The sequence below is a fragment of the Thamnophis sirtalis genome, unplaced genomic scaffold, assembly GCF_051295495.1.
Source record: "Thamnophis sirtalis isolate CommonGarterSnake01/CBP01778 unplaced genomic scaffold, rThaSir2_p1.2 scaffold_4, whole genome shotgun sequence".
Classification (NCBI taxonomy): domain Eukaryota; kingdom Metazoa; phylum Chordata; class Lepidosauria; order Squamata; family Natricidae; genus Thamnophis; species Thamnophis sirtalis.
Window position 1 is genome coordinate 107,760,372 of NW_028261384.1, and position 17,628 is coordinate 107,777,999.

General features: G+C 37.9%; 3 protein-coding genes across 3 annotated transcripts; all 3 read left to right on the plus strand.

The window, feature by feature from the left end:
* Window positions 1–280: 280 nt before the first annotated feature.
* LOC106539583 (olfactory receptor 10C1-like) lies at window positions 281–1,246 on the plus strand. The gene has a single exon (XM_014054392.2). It carries the CDS (start codon window positions 281–283, stop codon window positions 1,244–1,246), a length of 966 nt encoding a protein of 321 aa, XP_013909867.2.
* Window positions 1,247–3,881: 2,635 nt separating this feature from the next.
* Window positions 3,882–4,826, plus strand: LOC106539581 (olfactory receptor 10C1-like). Its single transcript, XM_087714460.1, has one exon. It carries the CDS (start codon window positions 3,882–3,884, stop codon window positions 4,824–4,826), a length of 945 nt encoding a protein of 314 aa, XP_087570586.1.
* Window positions 4,827–14,136: 9,310 nt separating this feature from the next.
* On the plus strand, window positions 14,137–15,114 carry LOC106539580 (olfactory receptor 5G3-like). Its single transcript, XM_014054389.2, has one exon. It carries the CDS (start codon window positions 14,137–14,139, stop codon window positions 15,112–15,114), a length of 978 nt encoding a protein of 325 aa, XP_013909864.2.
* Window positions 15,115–17,628: the final 2,514 nt, after the last annotated feature.

The following is a 17,628-nucleotide window of genomic DNA, read 5'->3' on the forward strand; positions in this document are numbered from 1 at the left end:
GTTTGATGTTCCATCTTTGATTATGCTTTGCCTTGGCAGTATGTCCATCCATCCATCCATCCATCCATCCATCCATCCATCCATCCATCCATCCTCCCCTCTCCCTTCCTCCCTCTCCCTCTGCCTCTTCCTCTCTCACACACAAAAATCCATCCATCCATCCATCCATCCATCCATCCATCTAATATATAGTTTATAAGATAAAATGGTAACAAATGAGTAACACTTTGAACATGTAAAATCAGTGTTGTATGCTCTTTACAGGTATGAGCTAGTAAATATGGAAAAAATGGAAGAAAAAAACTTAACAGATATCATGGAATTCCATTTGGTAGGATTTGTAGGACTTGGGGATCTGCAGGTTCCACTCTTCTGCCTCTTCTTACTTATCTACATTGCTACCATGGCTGGGAATATCCTCATTATTTTGCTGGTTGCTACTGATCCTCATCTTCACACCCCCATGTACCTCTTCCTGAGTAATCTCTCTTGCCTGGAGATCTGCTATAGTTCTAATATCCTTCCAATGATGCTGTCTAATGTCTTGTATGGTGGGCAGAAAACAATTCCTGTCACTGGCTGCATAATACAACATTATCTTTTTGGTCTTTTTGGATCTTCAGAATGTTGCCTCCTAGGAGCAATGTCCTATGATAGATATGTAGCAATCTGTAAACCACTGCATTACACAATCCTAATGAACAATAGAGTTTGCCTCCAGCTTATAGCTGGATCATGGATAAATAGTTTACTTGTTATGGGTATAGTTTTATATTTAATGTTTCAGTTAAAATTCTGTGGCCCCAATGAAATCAATCATTTCTTTTGTGAATTGAATCCAATATTAAAGCTAGCATGCAGTGATACCCGTTTGATTGAACTTGTCACAATTTCGATATCTGCTGTATGTATTTTGCCTCCTTTCTTCTTAACTTTGTTGTCATATAGTTACATTATTTTTAATATAATGAGAATGTCATCTGTCAGTGGCAGGAAAAAGGCTTTTTCAACCTGCTCCTCACACCTCATGGTGGTGTCCATTTTCTATAGCACCTTAATGATTGTCTATATTTTGCCTAAAACAGATAGCCTGCGAAATATTAATAAAGTCTTGTCTTTATTTTATACAATCCTGACCCCTTTGTTCAATCCTCTGATATACAGCCTACGCAACAGGGAAGTGAAAGAGGCCTACCGAAGAGGGATTGCTAAATGGTATAAAATTAAAAAAAATGCACCAGTGTAATTTTTTTTAAAAAAAGCTTGCTTGATCTTCAATAAACCAAAATTTTGGTTCTTTTAGGACACCAATATATGTTAGGATTTATCTAAAACTATCTGTAAGAGATACACAGCAATAAAGAATACTTCATTAAACTCTAATTTATGATTGTGAGTCTGTGATGTTTTTGCTTAGCTACACTGTCACAATTTTCTTGGTGGGTTTCCTGTGTGGAAGTGTGAATCCTCAGTATCTTTACTTGGTCCAGGAACAAACTGGTTAGTCAATTTCTAAAACAATCAATGGATCATCATTTTGTTAATTGAAATCCCCCCAAGCCCCACCCTCAAAGCAGACCCTGCACCTGTGTGAAAAATAATAGAATAGACCAAAAATACTCTTTCGTCTCTCCTTACAGGATTAAGAGTGCTTTGTTTTAACACAGCAATTTCTCTTTAAATCTGATGGGATTACGTAAAGGAGGAAGGGTAGCTGATGTTTTCTGAGATTCTGGGAAGGTGACATTGGATAGATAGAGATACACTTTGCACCAAAATAAGTTAAGGTAATGAATCTGGATCCTAGTTTAAGGATAATATGCCCCAAATCTAAAGGGGAAGCATCTATTGTCCTGTGGTTTGGGAAATACACATTTTTCTCTAACACTTTTCAGCAGCCATACTTTGCTCCTAATGTAGTAATGATGTCATTATGTTTTTAAATTATGTTTTTTATTTCAGATATCTAGGATAATATGCATGTGAAGCTTAGTGCAAGCTTAGTACATTTATTTTATTTTTCAATCTCAGCTACTTAGGCATTATTTTGATGCTTTCTTGAGAAGCATTTTTGTTGCGATTTAAAGATGGTGATAATGTGTGTAAAGAAGCTGTGTTTTTCTAACACTTTTCATATTCTCCTGGGCATTATCACATAGAGATTTTTTCCTCTTCAGGATACTCAGTTAATTTGCACAGTAGGGACTGCATGCCCTTTAAAATAAAATGAATGCAAAAATGGAACTATGTTTTTTACAGACCACATTCATTTAGGCTTCATGTCAATTATTCCTTTTATTTACATCTGCCCTGAACCAAATCTAATAATCAAGGTAAGATTCTATCAAGAATTAGTGATGATGATGATGAGTGAAGCTCAAAAGCTGCTCCCTGAATATTAGGTACGTATAAAATTAATTCCACAGTGTGTATCAGGATTGTCATTCCTGTTGATGATTTAGCAAGTCATACTTCTCACAAGATGATACATTTCATCCTAAGGACACATTAATTGTGTGTGATGAAATCTTATTGAAATTAGCTTTATTTTTTAAAAAAAGATCAATTTTTTTTATTATTTTTCAAGATCAGTGAAGCAGCCCTGACTCTTTTGTTTTGTGAAAAGAAAACTGGCAGTGAAGTACAGAAGATTGATGTAGGGATTAAATGAATACATATCAATGCTTCATAGGAGGACCTGCTATGACACAAGTTGATTCTTAAAACTATTATTAATTAAGAGCTACACTCCTAGAAAATTCTAGACCAACTTTTTGATTGGCAGTACTTTTGAAGTCATAATTATCATATACACTGTGGCTTCTCATATACACTTGTGTTAGTTCTGAAGGTGCTCTCGGAAAGTCTAGGGCAAATGCAATTTTCCCCATTTCTCCCCCCCACCCATGAATTGAAAAAAATAATTCTTCTTAGAAGCAGTGTTTATGTAACAGGGCTTACTATGTACATATTTAGCTATGTAACATATAACTATGTAACATATAAAAAATAGGGATGCCTGCTTATAGTTCTTTCCAGTTGTACAGCTACTGACTACTGCATATCTTAAAGATGATGCCAAATGATTTCTTTGCTGGATTATGTGCAGAAGATACAGAAAACTAAAATCATAAATCATGCACATATATGAGAAGTGCAACTTAATTTTTAACTCAATTAACAATAGGAAAAAACTTTTAATTTGAGATTAAATATCAAATAGGTTGAAGTACCATACTTTGAACAACCTCCTACACCATCAAGCTATCAGCAGAAAAACAAAAATATAGTTATCATATTTGATAATCCTACTACAGTATGTATATTTGCAGAATATGATTGGATGAACAGACTGCACAAATACCCTTGGTCTAAGCAAAGTAGGCATGGCCAGTGAAACTTCAGCTAAAAAAGAAGAGTAAAAAAGTTACTTAATCTCACTTTCTAATTTTAGTTAGTTAGCAGAGGAAATGAATAAATTATTCATTTATTAAACAAGATTTTTGTTTATCTCCAGAATGAATATTGGTTAATTGAATAGTGATATAAACACTATGTTTATGCTGGATTTGTCTTCAGTGACATTGATCAGAAATAAACAAAAGCCAACAAAGTTCTGTTTTCTAAACACAACATCTGATATTTATCAGGTCTTTCATGTTAATTGATGTGATCCCAATGACTTTTTCCTCAGACCCCCCAAAGCTGGATTTTTGTGGCTTATAAGTATGAAATCATTAACATAAAAATATTTTCATGCTTTCTATGTATCTTAAGTTTATGAACTGTTTTACAACTGTTTTCCTTGGTTATGCTAAAAGTGAAGAAGTGAAAAGTAAGTTCTGAGCAGCTCAAATAAATTTTGTATCATATTTGCAGGCATGGTAGTGACAAAGCAAGAGAACCAAACAGAAATCACAGAATTCCATTTAATAGGATTTGTAGGACTCGGAGATCTGCAAGTTCCTGTCTTCTGCCTCTTCTTACTTATCTACCTTGTTACCATGGTTGGGAATATCCTCATCATTTTGCTCGTTGTTATTGATCCTCAACTTCACACCCCCATGTATTTGTTCCTTAGTAACCTCTCTTGCCTGGAAATCTGTTACAGTTCTAACATCCTTCCAGGGATGCTGGCTAGCATCTTGTATGATGGGCGGAGAACAATATCTGTAATTGGCTGCATATTGCAACATTGTCTTTTTGGTCTTTTGGCAGCTACTGAGTGTTGTCTCCTAGTGGCAATGTCCTATGATAGGTATGTAGCGATCTGTAAACCACTGCATTACACCATTCTAATGAACAATAGAGTTTGCCTCCAGCTTACAGCTGGATCATGGATTCATAGTTTAATAATTATGAGCATAATTTTATATTTAATGGATCAGTTAAAGTTCTGTGGCCCTAGTGAAATCAATCATTTCTTTTGTGAAATGCATCCAATATTAAAGATAGCGTGCAGTGATACTCACTTGATTGAACTTGTAACTATTTCTTTATCCGCTTTGTGTATCTTGTTTCCTTTCTTCTTAACTTTGGCTTCTTATATTTTCATTATTTCCACTATAATGAAAATGTCGTCTGTCAGTGGGAGGAAAAAAGCTTTCTCAACTTGTTCCTCACACCTCATGGTGGTGTCTATTTTTTATGGCACAATGATCATTGTCTATGTGTTGCCCAAAACAGATGTTTTGCAAAATATCAACAAAGTCTTGTCTCTGTTTTACACTATCATGACCCCTTTGTTCAATCCCCTGATATATAGCCTAAGAAACAGGGAGGTAAAAGAGGCTCTTAGAAAAGCAGTTGAAAAGTTATCTTTTTGAATTTGAATTTGAATTTGAATTTGAATTTATTAAAATTTATAGGCCGCCCTTTTCCCTGAGGGGACTCAGGGCGGCTCACAATCACAAGGGAGGGAAGTGCAACATCAAAAACAAAACAAAATGTGAACAAAGAAAAAAAAAGTAAAACGCAACTTTCGTTCAACAATCAAACACTCGGGCGGGTGAATTAGGAACCTATCCCCAGGCCTGCTGGGAGAGCCAGATCTTGAGGGCTGCGCGGAAGGTCTGGACGGTGGTGAGGGTACGGATCTCAGCGGGGAGATCGTTCCACAGGGTCGGAGCTGCAACAGAAAAGGCTCTCCTCCGTGTAGTCGCCAGTCGGCATTGACTGGCAGATGGGATACGGAGGAGGCCCAGTCTGTGCGATCGAATTGGTCGAAGGGAGGTAATCGGCAGGAGGCGGTCTCTCAAGTACCCAGATCCACTACCATGGAGTGCTTTAAAGGTGGTCATCAGTACCCTGAAGCGCACCCGGAGACCAACAGGTAGCCAGTGCAGCTCGCGGAGGACAGGTGTAACGTGGGCGAACCGCGGTGCGCCCACTATCACTCGCGCGGCTGCATTCTGGACTAACTGTAGTCGCCGGATGCACTTCAAGGGCAACCCCATGTAGAGCCCATTGCAGTATTCCAGCCTAGAGATCACAAGGGCTCGAGTGACTGTTGTGAGAGCCTCCCGGTCTAGGTAGGGCCGCAACTGGCGGACCAGGCGAACCTGGGCAAATGCCCCCCTGGTCACAGCTGACAGCTGGTGGTCAAAAGTCAGCTGTGGGTCCAGGAGGACTCCTAAGTTGCGGACCCTATCTGAGGGGTGTAAAATTTGACCCCCCAGCCTAAGTGTTGGTACATTCGCCAAATTATTGGGAGGGAAGCACAACAGCCACTCGGTCTTGTCCGGGTTGAGTACCAGTTTGTTAGCGCTCATCCAGTTCCTAACGGCCTCTAGACCCTGGTTCATCACGTCCACCGCTTCATTGAGTTGGCACGGGGCGGACAGATACAGTTGCGTATCGTCCGCATATTGGTGGTATTTTATCCCGTGCCTCCGAATGATCTCGCCCAGCGGTTTCATGTAAATGTTAAATAGTAGGGGGGATAAGACCGAACCCTGTGGCACCCCACATGTTAGGGGCCTCAGGGACGATCTCTGCCCCCCGACCAACACCGACTGCGACCTGTCCGAGAGGTAGGAGGAGAACCACCGTAAAACAGTGCCTCCCACTCCCACCTCCCGCAGTCGTCGCAGAAGGATACCATGGTCGATGGTATCGAAAGCCGCTGAGAGGTCAAGGAGAACCAGGATGGATGCATAGCCTCCATCTCTGGCCCTCCAGAGATCATCGGTCAATGCGACCAAAGCGGTTTCTGTGCTGTAACCAGGTCTGAAGCCGGACTGGAAGGGGTCAAGATAACTAGCTTCCTCCAAGGCCCGTTGAAGCTGGAAGGCCACCACCTTCTCAACAACCTTCCCGATAAAGGGGAGGTTGGAGACAGGACGAAAGTTGTTTAAAATGGCTGGATCCAAGGATGGTTTCTTCAGGAGGGGTCTCACCACCGCCGTTTTAAGTACGGCGGGGAAGTGCCCCTCCCGAAGGGAGGCAGTCACGACCGCCTGGATCCAGCCATGTGTCACCTCCCTGCTGTTGGCAACCAGCCAGGAGGGACACGGGTCCAGAATACAGGTGGAGGCACTTACAGCTCGAATGGCCTTGTCCACATCCCCAGAGGCAACATCCTGGAACTCAACCCAGAGATGATTTGCCAAGCGGTCCTCCTGTGTCTCGGCTGGATCTACTGCGGTGGAGTCCAAGTCCGACCGAAACCGAGCTATTTTGTCCGCCAAGAATTGAGCATAGTCCTCAGCCCTACCCTGCAAGGGGTCTCCCGCATCCCTCCTGTTAAGGAGGGAGCGGGTTATCCTAAACAGGGCGGCTGGGCGTGACTCGGCGGACGCAACCAAGGCAGAAATGTATGATCTTTTGGCAGTTCTTAATTTTTCTTTGACATGTCATTTTCTTTGATATCGTTTTTTTGACTGCAACAATATATAATTGTGTTTTACTAAACTATTTTTTAAATGTATTTCCAAGAGAAAATTTACCAATTTGAGGTCTTTATTTTTTCATGTTTTCTGTTCTTTTATTTTCTTTTTGTCTCCTTTGTTTTTAATCTCTCCTCTTCCTTCCTTTTTTCTTTTCCTCTAAGATTTACTATATCTTTCCTTTAATATATTTTTTATTATATATGTACTTTTTAAATAAAAAATATTTAAAGGAATAAAAAACTGTCACTATATTGAATACAATTGAAAGATCACACAACTCAAACAATTTGAACAGTTTAAAAAGATTATTGACTTATTCACTAATAAATCTCAAATTCAGAGTTCTTTGAGGATACCATTACATTTGTATATTTCTCTAAAATGGCATGCATGAGATTAGGAACATTAAATAATAATTCTGTCATGTATTTTGCTTCTCTGCCTAAGAAACTGAAAGGAAGGTGATTGATACACAGAAGTGAATGCTATTGGTGTTCATTGTACTCTCAGAAAGAAAGCTCCAATAGAGTTCAATTGATTTTGTTAAATGTATGCAATATCTTGGGCATTTTTCAACCTTAGTACTTTAATAAATGCAACATGTTTAAAAGAAAAGTAAGAAACACTTCCACTTATTTCAAATATAACCCATTTGGTTATATTTGAAATAATATTAGCCGTGTGGCACAGTGGTTAGAATGCAGTACTGCAGGCTACTTCTGCTGTCTGCCGACTGCCTGCAATTTGCCACTTTGAATCTCACCAGGCTCAAGGTTGACTCAGCCTTCCAACCTCACTTTTTACTCAAAGTGAGTAAAATCAGATTGTTGGGGGGAATATGCTGACTGTATAAATCACTTAGAGAGGACTGTAATGCTCTATGAAGTGGTATATAATCTAAGTGCTATTGCTATTGCTAAGATCATGGCTGTATCAAAAGGTGGTATTTTTGGAGAGAGAGAGGCAGAATTACTATTGGATTTATCAATGCTGAGTTATAGTCCCTCCCAAATTGTTTGACCTTTTCAAGAAACAGTTTGAAAGAAGAGAGAAAAATTCTTTTTCTGTCATTCTCTCACTTCATGTTGCTTCAAAATGGAATCAGTTATTTTGTTCAACAGAGATTCTTTATAAGAGAGCCAACATGGTCTAGTTGTTCAAACATGAGACTAGAATAAGGGAAGCTTGAGTTCAAGTCTTGCTTTAAACATAAAGGCCATCAGGATGACTATGGGCCAGTCACACCATCTCAGCCCAACTCACTTGACAGGGTATTGTTGTGGGGAAAACGAGGAGGAGTATTAGATATGTTCGCTTCTTGGAGTTATTTATAAATATAATAAAGGTGGGAATAGACAACCTCTATAAATAAAGTAAATACATAAAACATCTCCCTAATAAAATCCTCATGTTGTTTAAATTGTATTTTGTTTGTCAATAATGTTGGTGAATGTTTTTACCTTGAAATATAGCATTCTGTACTTTACATTTAGTTTGATTGTATTTCAATATGTTACAATTTACAGTATGTTACAATTTATTTTTCTTCATAATAAAATATATGCAGTCCAATGGAAGATACTAGTATTCATTAACAATATTGTATAAGGGTAATTATGCACTCTAATATCTTTATGATATTGCGTAAGAATAAATTGTTTGGAACTTTATTCTAGAAACCTTGTTTTAATTTACAGAGACACTCATATTTAGTGTGAATCTTTTGTCTTCAGTGCTCCTAAATAATTGTGGGAAAGAAATATTTACATTTTGTTTTGGTCATCACCCAGCCAAATTACCCTACAATTATGGTGACTCTAAATGCTTTCCTAAACAGATGTCTCCAAATGTTTGGAGCCTACAGCTTTCAGAATTCCATCCTGCTTGGCCATTGGAAATAGTTAGAGGTGTAGCCCTGAAACACTGAGAAGACACAATTTGAGAAGGCTAGATATAATAGATTTGCATCTATGAGCCTATTTGACCAGTAGAGCAAGTGATGCAATGATAGAAGGATCTTCACATGCTTGCTTGTATCTGTTTCTCACCAGTCCTACTGCTCCTGGCCATAGATTACTCATTTGGACTAGCAGGAGGACGACTTTATGATACTTTTCTCCATCAAAATTATATTTCAGCTGATGAAACTGTGAGAATATAGAAATTGCTAAAGGTTATCAGGGCAGAAAATCTTTCATGTGCTGAGAAAGTTATTGCCCTGAAATCAGTTGCAGAGTGTCTAAGACAATAAGAAGGAGTGCTGGGGATTGAATTATCTCTTTGCACATTGGAGAATTTTTGAGGGCAAATGGTAAAAGACAGAGGAGGATAAGGTTTTTCAGTCAGCCTGCTGTTACTGAAACAGGCTTAATTGGAAGAAGCATTGTTAAAGTCTCTGTCTCCACTAGTAATAAAATAGGATACTTTATTTGACCAAGTCTGATTAGGCACACAAGGAATCAGTCTGCAGTGCTGAAGTTCAGCAGAAGACCGTGAGGTGCTTGCAAAAGAGAATGAGATGGACAGCATATAAATGTGATAAATAAACAAACATGCTTTAAAGTCAAATTCATTGATACCATAATAACATGAAGCCATTGGTCAGAGATTCTAATTCTTTAGAGAATGTCTGAAATATCCACTTTTAAATAATTTGTGAGCTTTCAATGAAGATAGGTAAATAGATTTGCTTTGTGTTATGGACAACTAATCCATAATCCATCAAATAAGAGAATATCTGAGATGCCTCTACAGTAGCCAAGGCATCAAAATAGGCCATCAAAACCACTTAGGTAAAAAATATTGACGTTAAAAATACCAAATTCAATCTGTAATCAGGAAAACTCATTGCATAATAACTGGATTAAAAATATATCTCTTAAAACATGGATCTAAAATATTCTAGTAGTCCCTTAGATTCACAAAGAATTTGTTTCCATCTCCCACTCTCAAATGCACTATTCTGTACTGGACGTAGATGAGCTTGTATATATACCACCTTCCATTGGAAAAAAATATGAAGGTAAGGCGTACTACATTTGCCTGATTATAAAGGAAGTACATGTGAGAGATTCCATATTTCTCCTCTTATTTACTTCAGTGACAATTAAGTATAATACAAGGTTGATGTTTCTCATCTGAAGAGGAGAGTCTGACCCCTTTGCCTGATGGTGCCTGTCAGTTAAAGATATGATGGCCATTGTGATGTTATCATGAAGTTACTATCTAAACAAAGGAAACTGACCTTTGTGACGTCATGTCACCTGCCTTACAGGGGGTAATTTTCAATTCCAGACTGATCTTTCTTGTGTTTGGTGAAAATTGTACAGCATGAATTAGTGTCTATTTTTTTTAAAAAAATCTTTATTAAAATTTTAGAATGGAACAGAAGACTTCTTTCCAAGGAAAGAAGAACTTATTTAATCTTTTTAAATAATTTTTGTTTATTTTTGAATAAACACAAACAGACAAAACACAAAAAAAACCAAAACCATTTTCCATTACAAATTGCAGAAAGTGTGTCAATTGGTTACAAAAGCTTCCTGTGTATCCCTTCCACAGTCATCCCCTACAATTCATGTCAAATCATATATTTTACATCAAATATATTTATATATATTACTTTCAATGCTACTCAACCTTCAACAATGTAATTGTTTTTACGTCCTTTTATCTAAAATATTCCTGATTTAAAACAAAATCACATAATGACATTAGCTCTTCCCAATATCATCCAATAACATTACATCTCTATAACATGTTCTAAATAAAAATTGGTTATATTTAATAACAGAGTTTCTAAACCTCCTTTCATAATTACCATTTGGAATTTATATCAAATTTTCTCTTATCAAACCAATATATATCTATACATTATTATCATTATCAATCATTTATTTAATATATCCATTATCACTTCATTTTTTACATAATGCGCTAAATTTAACTGTTTGGTTTAATTTTTATAAGTTTTCATATATCAACCTGTGTCTTTCCAGTAATAGTGCAGTCTTATGTCTCTTGCCATTTGTGTCATTAGTATTCTGATAATTCCTTAGTAAATTTTGTATGGACTTCTCTTCGCAACTTGTTGCTTGTTGTATATCTAATATAAACTTGAAACCCTCCATCTGCTTCTTCAATCAGCTTATGTTTGGTTATTACGAGTACTTCTAACAAGATTTCTCTTGTTAGTTCCATAAATTCTTCTCTCTTTTCTTCTTCTGTGCCTTGAAATCTGTGGTAAGGCTCCAATCCATCTTTCTCCCCTTTCATATTCCCTTCTTTCCATTTCCAACCACGCTCAGTTCACTGTCGGTATTAACAATTTTCTTATCTCTTTGTTTATTTTTCCCTTCAGTTTTTAGAGCTCTGACCTCCACTTTCTTCATTTGATGAACATCCTCATTTTTTCCATCAAATTTTACTGTTCTACAATCTATGATCTCCAATCTCTTCTCAATTTTCTCTGTTACTTCTAATAATTTTTGAATTTCAAACATAGTCTTTTGCAATGTTCAGGTTTCTTTTTCATGTTGCACCATTCTTCTAAATTGTAAACACTGCCACGCTGGCTTTCAAAACTTTTAATTAGGTTTAAAGCAAGTTCATTTATAATCTTTCAAGACAAGGCTTTGTTTTCATTCCACTCCAGCTGCCAATGATATTCCCGAAGAGCACCTGTATAAACAACCCATACTCTTCTCACTATCACTCTTTATAAACAAGCTGAAGAACCTTGAAATACAAAGGCAAATGATCAAAGAGAAAAAAGAAAAGACAATATTTCCAAGACTCAAGCCTCCAGCTTCCAAGTGGCAGTGTTACTTCCTTTCCCTCTGTTATTACAGCCCTTTTTGTATTCCTTTTATATCTTCTTTATATTCTGGGTTTAAAGAAAACAAAAATTCTAAGTGGAGCAAAAAAAATAAAATAATAAAAAAAAGACCATCCAATCCAGCATTATAAAAATAAAGAAAGATTTTAATCCATAGGTAGAAGAAAAAATATAGAAAGTAGAAAAAACTAATCTGTTCAATTTAAGGAATAGGAAACATTTGCAGAAGTTCCATCTGTAAAGAGAAAAAATGGATAACAAACTGTCTAATATGGCTAAATTTTGCTGCTTATTCTCTTCTGTTTTCAAATTTCATTTAGCTGTCATTTTTGGGGAGTTGACTCTTTTATAGCAAAAGGATTTCCTCACCAGATGGATACACTTTTTCTTTCCATTTTCTTCCCATTCCGGAGCTGTCCCAACTTCAGCAGCTTCAATGGCTGCGCTTTTGTCGCCGGCAAAAAGAGATTCTCCTGGATCAATTAGGGACTTTGCAGTGTCCCTGAGATCAGCAGGACATACTCTTCCCTACCACAATCTCTTCAAGATGGTTTAGGTCCAAAAGGACCATCCAGTGGCAAAAGTATCAACTGCGATCTCGGAGCTCCAAAATCGCATGTCGTGTTGTTGCGACGTCAGCTTCCTCTCCCCTCATTTATTTAATTTTATTGATTGAGATTTCAGAATGGAATAGATGACTTCTTTACAAGTATGCCCTCTTAAAAAGCCATAGCTTGGTAGAATGATTTTTTTTGTCTAATAAGTAGGGCTGCTCATTTACATAAATAGAAGGTCTATAGTTCTATTCCACAACCAGTGGGATCTGCAAAAGAACTTGAAAAATCAAGATGCTGCTAGAACCAGACAATCCTCATGACAATTTTTTTAAAAAAGGTGAGTGTGTTCTAGGTGCTCATCTCGATGGTTTTCATCTACTTCTGGCTGCTCTGGAACAAGCAGTCCATATCCAGCCTCCAATCATTAAAGAAAATATATGACTTTTTTTTAAAAATAAACCTGTGTATGAATTTTCATCAGAACTAAAGATGATTTTTTTGAGAAATATTGAAATGGATAAACAAATTACAAATTTCTAAACACAACAAAAAGAGAAAGTTGTTAATGTTAGATCTCCTTTGGGATTCACTATTAATTTGATTCAAAAAACAGCAAATTATGAGCAAATCTCCCAGGATAAATTACTTTAAATGTTAATTAAAAGCATTTAAGAAACATTTCTGTCTCATAGCAGGAGATGTTTGAATTTGCCCAGCATGGACTTTTACCAATAATTTGAAGAAATTGAAGCATTCTATTCTGGATTATCTGTTACTATGCCAGTTACTTGTTACAGGTATGTTTCCCTCCAACTTCAGTATTATTGTATACTTTGGGAGGGGAATGTCTTCTTTCATGATTTAATTTTGCATAAATACATTGGAAGGGTTCCCAAATTGTGCTAAACTATAATATGGCTTTATTGCTTTAAGAGCATAATGATTATAGCTGAGAATCATGATTTTAGTGTGGGTCCAGCCATTGTTATTTTTTCAACTCTCTATTTTTTTATCATCATCGTCCCTCCAAAGAATTTTGGATACAGAGTAAGTATTTCCTGCTTTATACATTCTAGAAAACTAAAAGATAAGTTTTTTTTAAAAAAATGAAAGATAACCTTTTAGATACTTGAGAAAGTATATCTCTATTTTTCTGAGTCACAGTGAACCCTGGAATATTATATAATTGGTAAAAGAAAAACATTTGCAAAACAAGGTTATTACTGAAGGACTAAAGGGAAACTATTTTCCTTTATGCAGGAATAATCAGCAAAGAGCTTATATTTCCAAAGTTGGACTATTCCATACAATATTGAAAACTCTTGGCTTTCACATTCTCTCAATGTAGAGGAAGCAAGGAGCAGATAGAAAGGCCTTATTTATAAAGGTCAACAATTTTTTTTACTATCTTTCTTGATGTGAAGAAAGTAGTGGAAACAGAAAATAAAGGTCCTTTGGCTAGCCAATCAGCCAGCTTGCTCATGCTCCAGCATTAGCCTCTGATCAGCTTTTGAGGATTTTTGAATTTCCTCCAAAATTTGGATTTTGCTTATCATAATCATTAAAAATCATGGTTTCAAATATAGAAAATAGAAATGGAGAAAACAAAATTGTGAAAAACTGACTAATAAGACTTATCTTTTAGTCATATATTCCTCCCAATTAAAATTATTCTCCTAGATATAGTATGTGAATGGAATACTTGTTATCCACAATTCCTGAAATTAGTCTTTATTACACAGATACATACAGAGACAGAGAAAGAAGAAGAAAGTTTTCAGCATTTTGGATTTAAACATGTCTTTTTAAAAATATATTCTAGATCTGATGACACATTTCATGAATTAAGGAAATGCTAGATACAGAAAAAGAAAATCAGACAGCTATTCAAGAATTCATTCTTCTGGGTTTGGAGACTTTTCCGGAGCTTCAGATTCTTCTTTTTGGGTTCTTTTTGGTGATTTATCTGATGACAATAACTGGAAACCTTCTCATCTTTCTGCTAGTTGTGGCAAATCAGCATCTTCACACCCCAATGTATTTTTTCTTGGCAAATTTGTCTTGGCTGGATGCTTGTTATAGCTCTACCATCTTGCCCAAATTGTTGACCAATTTGTTGTCTGGTGATAGAACTATAACTCTACGTGGATGCTTAGCCCAATGTCATTTATTTGGGATTTGTGCAGCCATAGAGACCTATCTTTTATCTGCAATGTCTTATGACCGCTTTGTGGCAATTTGTAGACCTTTGCTCTACAATTCTATTATGAATACAAAATTTTGTTCCCAGATTATAGCTGGAATATGGATAAATAGTTTGATATTCAATAGCATTCTTGTGGTTCTCATGGATCCATTGCCCTTTTGTGGCTCCAATGTCATAGACCATTATTTTTGTGATTTCCTTCCACTGGAGAAATTGTCCTGCAGCAATTTAAATATTCTTGAACCCATTGCCTTTTTCATGACTGTTATTTTTACAATTGCCCCTTTTCTATTGACGCTTATCTCTTACATCTGCATTATTGGCACCATCATAAAAATGAAATCCAACACTGGAAGGCAAAAAGCCTTTTCAACCTGCTCTTCTCATCTCATGGTAGTTTGCCTCTATTATGGCACATTAATCATTGTCTATGTGTTGCCAGACTCCCCCACTCTGAGACCTCTCAATAAAATCTTCTCCATTTTTTATACAGTGATGACACCTTTGGTGAATCCTCTAATTTACTCTTTAAGAAACAAAGATGTTCACAAAGCCCTAAGAAGGCTTTACAGCAAAGTGATCACTCTGGGCCAAACCTATCCCAAACTATCACTTGGTGCTTAATTCATTAGCTAGTGTTACTGTTGTATCTCAATAAAAGATATTAAATATAAGATATTTAAATATTCAATTATTTAAAGGGGAAGATTCTGAATATGATCTTGGTGTGAATACCTATAAATACCAGGATTGATGTACACTGACTTCCACCTCTTCCATATAATTCTTTCTTTTCACTGTATGATTCCTTTCAGCATATTTTTATTATGGATACTAGGAAGTATAAAGTTGTATTGAATCTTATGTTTCTTTTTTATTACTGTGTTTTTTAAAGTGTTTTCATAAAATTATATTCTCTGGATGTTGTATCTGTATAAAAGTTGTTCAGTGGGATTTTGAAAAAAAAAATCTATACAATTAGAACATGTTTATTCATTATCATTTTTCTTGTGTTTGCCCCCCTGTATCTCTCATATATATGAAGATAAAAATCAGGTATAAAGTTCATATATATTTGGCTTGGAGATAATTGTGAAGCTTAATTCACAACTGCTCTATTCCAATGATATAGGAATAGAACGTTTAACTCTAAACCACTTAAAGTTGTACTCTAAAATTCCACATCCCATTGCTCAAAAAAGAAACATATTGCTGACTGACATACACTATATTGCTAAAAGTATTCGCTCAGCCATCCAAATAATCAGAATCAGGTGTTCCAATCACTTCCATGGCCACAGGTGCAAAAATCTAGCACCTAAGCATGCAGACAGTTTTCACAAACATTTGTGAAATGGGTCGCTCTCAGGAGCTCAGTGAATTCCAGTGTGGAACTGTGATAGAATGCCACCTGTGCAGCAATTTCAGTCATGAAATTTCCTCGCTCCTAAATATTCCACAGTCCAGTGTCAGCTGTATTATAAGAACATGGAAGTGTTTGGGAATGACAGCAACTCAGCCACAAAGTGGTAAGCCATGTAAATGGACGGAGCAAGGTCAGCGGATGCTGAGGCGCATAGTGCGAAGAGGTCGCCAAAATTCTGCAGAGTCAATTGCTACAGACCTCCAAACATCATGTGGCCTTCAGATTCACTCAAGAACACTGTGCAGAGAGCCGAGGTGGCACAGTGGTTAAATGCAGCACTGCAGGCCACTTCAGCTGACTGCAGTTCAGCTGTTCAAATCTCACCGGCTCAGGGTTGACTCAGCCTTCCATCCTTCCGAGGTGGGTAAAATGAGAACCCAGATTGTTGTTGGGGGCAATATGCTGACTCTGTAAACTGCTTAGAGAGGGCTGAAAGCCCTATGAAGCGGTATATAAGTCTAACTGCTATTGCTATTGCTAGCTTCATGGAATGGGTTTCCATGGCCAAACAGCTGCAACCAAGCCATATATCACCAAGTGCAATGCAAAGCATTGGATGCAGTGGTGTAAAGCAGTGGTCCCCAACCCCCGGTCCGCGGACCGGTGCCGGGCCGTGGAGTACCTGGCACCGGGCCGCGCAGCGGCCGGGGGCCATGATCGCTCTTTTAAATTCGCTCCTCTTAAATGCATTTCTCTCCCCCCCCTTTGGTCCCACCCTCGGCTCTCTCTCCCTTCCTCCCTCGCCGTCTCCTCCCTTCTCTCTCCCCCCCTCCCGCACCGATCCAGGGAAAGAGAGAGTGAGAGAGTGAGAGAGGAGAGAGAGAGGGAGAGAGGGAGGGAGTCAAGAAAACTGTTCCGGCCGCCGCTGAAATGACTCAGTAACTTTTGCGCTTGGATCTGCTTTTTCAAACCTCCCCCAATCATCATCGCCTTCCTTCCCGCCCTGCCGCGCTTGGTCTGGCTCTTTTCTTTTTTTGCTCTCTCCTTGGCTTTTCCTGCTTTCTCCCTGCAATTTTGTCACCCAGATGCATGCTGTGGTTCGCGAGTGCGGCTCGGTTTTATGTGTCCGCTTCTCTCCCTTTCTCTCCACACACCCCCCACCTCCATTTAATTTTTTTTTTTAAAGAAAGAAAACCGTAGTTCTGCCAATTGCAAAAAAAAAAAGTGTGTGTGCGTGCATATCTGCCGGCGGGTGTGTGTGTGTGTGGTGTGTGTGTGTGTGTATGCGCGCGCGGAGAGAGACTGGTTGGAAAGGAAGGACATGACTGGTGGTGTGTGTTTCTGCAGCCCCTCCGGTGGAGGCTGCACTAGCCGTCAGATCTGGTGTTTTTTTTTCCCCTCTCCTTTTTCCGGCAGGTCGTTTTAATCCTTGCTAATTACTTTCTGTTCTTCGCTTGCCAGCTTCCTTCCCACCCTCCTTCCTCCTCCTCCCCCCCCCGGCCGGGTGCGCCTCCCCGCTTTTACTCCCAAACAGTTATATATTTATATATATATTTATTTTCTCTCTCTCCACGGCATTCGCGCGCGCGCGCTCTGTTCTTTGCCCGCCGAATGTGGTGGGGAGGGGGAGGGCGGGCAGAAAGGTTGGTCCGGGTTGAGGGTTCAGGATGGTCTTTGAGGAACATAAGTCTGTCCGGGTGGGGGGGGCATATTAAAGCACTTTATATTTATGTAATTGTATTTTATTTTGTAAGGCATGTTTAAATACAATA